The 5687-nt window shown below is 38.4% G+C and overlaps 1 protein-coding gene across 1 annotated transcript in view; it reads left to right on the plus strand.

The window, feature by feature from the left end:
• Window positions 1-4541, plus strand: part of LOC102208582 (lactase-phlorizin hydrolase-like) — a 29168-nt gene extending 24627 nt beyond the window's left edge. Inside the window, exons 9-18 of the mRNA XM_005751135.2 lie at window positions 61-329; window positions 420-710; window positions 793-991; window positions 1172-1374; window positions 1455-1561; window positions 1713-1844; window positions 2021-2244; window positions 2414-2644; window positions 3574-3701; window positions 4452-4541. Coding sequence (XP_005751192.2) covers window positions 61-329; window positions 420-710; window positions 793-991; window positions 1172-1374; window positions 1455-1561; window positions 1713-1844; window positions 2021-2244; window positions 2414-2644; window positions 3574-3701; window positions 4452-4541 — 1874 coding nt within the window. The remainder of the gene's footprint in view (window positions 1-60; window positions 330-419; window positions 711-792; window positions 992-1171; window positions 1375-1454; window positions 1562-1712; window positions 1845-2020; window positions 2245-2413; window positions 2645-3573; window positions 3702-4451) is intronic.
• Window positions 4542-5687: the final 1146 nt, after the last annotated feature.

A 5687-nucleotide genomic window follows, 5' to 3' on the forward strand; every position in this document is an offset into this window, starting at 1 on the left:
ATGATCATTATAAGTATTTTTAATGTACCTAATTTTTTTGTGCGCTTGTTTACATTACAGCCTATAAAGTTGATGGTGTGACTGTGAAAGGATACACTGCAACCTCTCTAATGGATTCTTTTGAGTGGCTAAATGGGTACAATGTTGGATTTGGCCTGCACCACGTGGACTTCAGTAGCCCAAATCGGTCAAGAACACCCAAGTACTCAGCTCATTTCTATTATAACATCATAAAGGATAATGGTTTCCCATTGCCAGATGATGAGAAGGTACTTTATGGACATTTTCGAGATGATTTCATTTGGAGTACTGCCACAGCATCATACCAGGTACCCTAGATAAGGCCACTGCATATATATTGCAATGCTTACTCTATTTTCATTCGTTTCAAATTACTGTTTTATACTTATTCCTTTCAGATTGAAGGGGGGTGGAGAGCTGATGGCAAAGGTCTCAGTATTTGGGACAAGTTTGCTCACACTCATCTCCGAATCTCCAATGATGACAATGGGGACATAGCTTGTGACAGTTACAATAAAGTAGAAGAGGATGTTGCCATATTAAAGCAACTCAAGGTGACCCATTATCGATTCTCCATATCATGGTCAAGGGTCCTTCCTGATGGTACCACCAACTACATTAATGAGGCTGGACTCAATTACTACCACAGACTGGTGGATGCACTGATTGCTGCAAACATTCAGCCTCATGTATGTATAATTACAGCTAAAAGAACTGTACTAGAATTGGTAAATTCAATAACGTCAGTAAACCCTTTCCCTTTGCTTTCAGGTCACTCTGTACCACTGGGACCTTCCACAAGCCCTGCAGGATATTGGGGGATGGGAAAATGACACTATTGTTACCAAATTCAGAGATTATGCTGACTTCATCTTTGACAGACTTGGCCACAAAGTGAAATTTTGGATAACTATTAACGAACCCTACAATGTAGCCATGATAGGACATGGTTATGGAGTAGGTGCCCCAGGTGAGCTTTATGCTTTAGTATTCCTGGTTGTCTGCTTTATTTAACAAATAGGAATAGTACTGTTACTGAACATCCAAAACTGTATATAAGGACACCAAAATTGTTCAAAACAAAATCCTTGACCAAACCCTCAACAACAAAAAATATAAAGAGGCTGCAAATGTGTCTGTTTGTCTCCAGGGATCAGTTTCCGACCAGGTACTCTGCCCTACATTGTTGGTCACAACCTGCTTAAAGCTCATGCTGAGGCCTGGCATATTTACAATGACAAGTACAGGGCCAAACAGAATGGAATTATCTCCATCACAATTAACTCTGACTGGTCTGAACCCAGAAATCCTTATAAGCAAGAGGACTATGATGCTGCAATACGCGCCATTCAGGTACACCAGTTCTTCTTATATTTTAAAGCAATATGTCATAGTGGTTATTTCAAGTGTCTTTTGTGTGTCTTTTTGTGCAGTTCTACATTGGCTGGTTTGCCCATCCTGTATATAATGGCGACTACAATGACATAATGAAGACAGTCATTCGTGAGCGAAGCCTTGCTGCTGGTCTGTCAGAATCTAGGTATTCAAAAAACGACATTTAGGCCCCAAAAGGAAAATAAATATTTGCTACAAAGTTACCTTTAAAAGCAGCAGGACATTTTCACTTTTTTTGTTGTTTGGTCCTTTTTTCAACAACCACATAACCTGTTGGTTTCACTTCCATTTTCCAGGCTGCCTGAGTTCACTCCGGAGGAGGTTAAAAGAATTAAAGGCACTTATGATTATTTTGGGTTCAACTATTACACCACTGTCCTAACATTCCCTGTGGACTATAAGAACCTTCAGCACTATGATGGAGACAAGTAAGCAAACGTTAGATAAATATTAATAGAGTAATCTTTCATTTTTCTTCTAATAAAAGAAACCAACAGATTTAGCACAGCTGACTTTGTTCTCTGCTGTGGCCGTTTACTGAAATGTGAAATTTATTTCATTGTTTTACTCAAACTCAAAAATCTAACCTTTTTGATCTTCACAGGGGTGCAGGGTCAACTGTTGATCTCACCTGGCTGGATTCAGGTTCAGGCTGGCTGAAAGTCACACCATTTGGATTCCGCAGAATACTTAATTTTATCAAGGAGGAATATGGAAATCCACCAATTATTATCACCGAGAATGGCATCTCAGAGCGGGGCACTGTTGATCTAAATGATACTCACAGGAGCCACTACTACGAAAAATACATCAACCAGGCGTTAAAAGGTATGAAAAATTTATCTTGAAATCTATTTAGGACCAGCACAGTTAGAGAAGAAGGCTATAAATATGTCTCAGATAAAATGTGGCTGTTTTTTCTTCTTTCTTTTGTGGAAACATTAAGAAACTAGATTTTAAGTGCAAAAAAGTTAACTTATCTCTTTTCTCTTCCCAGCTTACTTACTAGATGGTGTAGACATCCGTGGCTACACAGCTTGGTCACTGATGGACAACTTTGAGTGGGCTAAAGGCTTTTCAGAGAGATTTGGGTTTTTTTACGTGAATCATTCAGACCCTAATATTTCTCGAGTAGCTAAGAAATCTGTTTCCGACTACTCTAAAATCATAACCTGCAATGGATTCCCTCACCCTGCGTCAGGACACGAGTGCTTGAATCCTGTGGAAGGTAAATTGACACCATGGATTGTAAATAGTACGTAAAAGATAAGTACGTGGCCACCCTACTGTAAACATAAATATTTAAAGTCTATGTTTAGTTGTATCAGTTCAGCATTATGGCTATTACCAACTTGGTACTTTAAAGTCAGAACACAATATATTTGTGTGGGAAGTTTTCAGCTAATGCTAACCAGCCAGGTTGGCTCTCCATTGTCACAGTTACATTGCTAAAAACTGCAAAATGCATTAAAGTTAAGAGAAGTGGAATTCCCACCTAACAAGGTGCTTCCACAGTGCAAAAGCAAGCCTTTTAGGACACCTAAACTGGACAGCTGCAATACGATATGCAGTTCCATGATCAGAAGGAACAGGGATACTGAGGGGGTCCTAAATATCTATTCCTGCATGCAAGCATTTTGTAAGTTGAGCTTAAGCATTATAGCAGAGATGAGCTTGTGTATTGTATGAATGCAGATCATTTAGACAGATGTAAGATGTTTGCAAGTGTGTTAGTTAACAGCACTAGCTTACTAACAAATAGCTAAAATTAGCATGATAATTAGACACGGTGCAAAAATAATGCTCTGACATAGTGAAAGCTAATGTTTTCATTTTGTTAGTGTCTTTCTTACCAGCTCACAGACACCTGCTACTTAGAGGTGTATAGACATGCAAGAAACCTTGTTGTAAATAATAGCATTAAAAATGCTCAGAATACTGAGAACAAAATTCAGGGGTCCAGTTCAGTTGCTAGCAGAGTGCTAGCAACTGTAGCTGTAGTCAAACCTGCCACACCACACCAAATAAATTTAAACCTTAATGCAATTTCTGTGGAGGAATTCTAACAACAGGTAAAATAGGGCTTTGATTTACAGTTACTGCCTGCAAATGTTAAAAAATAATACGAAAACTTTGGTTTCTGTGTCTTTTCTGCAGAAACAGCACCACCAATCACTGACAACAATGCCACTGTGAGGTTCCTTGGTATGGAGCTCTCAGTCCGCAATGCTGAGACCGGACTTAATGTCACATTTGCTCTTCTGATTGTTGCAATGTTTGGAGCTGTTTGTGCATCATTTTGCTTCTTTAAGTCAAAAAATCAGATTTGTAAAAGTGGAAAAACATTCTAATTGCGGATTACTTGACGTATTATTAAAGCCCTCATATTGACAGATGCATTTTAATTGCAGGTATATAAATTATTTCTTTTCCTCTTCTATAATGTTGCTGTCACTGTCAAGGTTAAACTACAATTTTAAATCATTTTTAAAAATGATCTGTGGTCCGTTTAGTTTGAGATACCACGTAAGCGTACATGTAAAAATATGTTTGTGTGTTTTGAGACTAATTGAGTAAAATATTTCTTCATTTGCTGTTTAGTATCAGACTTTCAGACTTCTGCATAAAGGACTGACCTGCAAAAGCTTATGACCTTCTGTATTAGTCAACAAAGCCAAGTATTTTCTGTTAAAAATCATCAGTTTGTCAGCCAGAGTGATTAGTTTGTCTATATGGCTGTAAAATGGGTTTCAAAAGTGCTATTTAGAATATTATGTTGTTTCTTCAACTTTCTGTTCTCAGAAAGCTTTTTAAAAATGGGAGTGTAGGAATCACCTAATTCCTCTAGAGGTCACTGGCTGTCTAAAGTAGCCATATAAAACGTACTACGCTAGTGCTCAGCTTACTGGATTGTGGCATGTTCAGTACCAGAAAGTAAATTAATCTGACTTACTGAAAATAAATGTATACCATACTGTACAGCATCAATAATGGTGTCTGTCCAACCATCAATTGTCTTACATTATCCTTGTCAGTGTCGCAGGAGGTTGGAGCCTATCCCAGCGGCCATAGGTGCGAGAGGCAGGATACACCCTGGACAGGCCGGCAGCCTGGCACAGGGCTAACACAGAGACAGACAATCATTTGCACTCACATTCACGCTTATGGGAAATTTAGATCCGCCAATTAACCTAACCCCACCAACCACATGTGTTTGGACTGTGGGAGGAAGCTGGAGTACCCGGGGAGGAGAACATGCAAACTCCACACAGAAAGGCCCTGGTGAGGTGGAGGAATCAAACTCAGGACCTTCTTGCTATGAGGCAGTGCCCTGTCTGATTTGTTGCAAATAAAACCTATTCATAGAAAATTAAATATATGGCCAAATCCCCAAATAATTTATTTAATGATAAAACCTCACTGGAGGCCTTTTGGGGGTTTTTTAAGATCACACTCAAATATCTAACTGGCCAGTTACATTATACCAATTCAATGTTTGGGCATGGTCAAGACCTGGAGAAGAAAATGGAGAAGAAAGGTAGTTTAACTGACTTTGAATGTGGCATGGACAGCAGGATAGAGCACTGTGTCATAAAGCTCGGATCACCTCTGACTGGTTTTCTGTGCACTTAAACGGCCTCCAGTCGCCAGACTGTGCACTTCTGAAAGCGGTAAGTGTAGCTACTCAGGTATCCAGTGAATGTAGATAGAAGTGACCCGACATATCAGCTTGGATTAGTTATTTGCAGGTGAAATTGGCAAGTATTAGACCTCACAGACATCATTCAAGTCACTGTACAGGTCACTGATGGAAAGTAACCGAGTTATACTTGTGGCTAGAGCTGGGCGATATGAGATTTTTTCATATCACGATATGTTTTTTTCATTTCAGGCGATAACAATATCTATCACGATATAAGCCAAATAACTATATTTGTAAGATTTAAATGTGCCGTTGCTCACAAGTAAAATGTGAAATAATCATCAGCTTGTTTTTAAATATTTATTTCCCATAATAAGTTCAACAGGGTAGATGTACTTAAGGAACATGAGACTTTTTCAGATAAATAAAGGCAAATATTGCAAACTACACAATAGACAGCGGCTAAAGCATTTAAGTTTCAAAATAGAACAAACGAAACAGACTAAATTGTCAATTCCACTTAGAAACAAAATATTAATTCTAAAAATAAATCTTAGTTTGTTTTACAGAAGAACAGACAAAACTGACTAACTTTTGTCAATATCAAATAAACTGAGAACTAAAAGGA

This window comes from Pundamilia nyererei, unplaced genomic scaffold, assembly GCF_000239375.1.
Source record: "Pundamilia nyererei isolate P.nyererei 1_Seehausen unplaced genomic scaffold, PunNye1.0 scaffold00300, whole genome shotgun sequence".
Taxonomy (NCBI): domain Eukaryota; kingdom Metazoa; phylum Chordata; class Actinopteri; order Cichliformes; family Cichlidae; genus Pundamilia; species Pundamilia nyererei.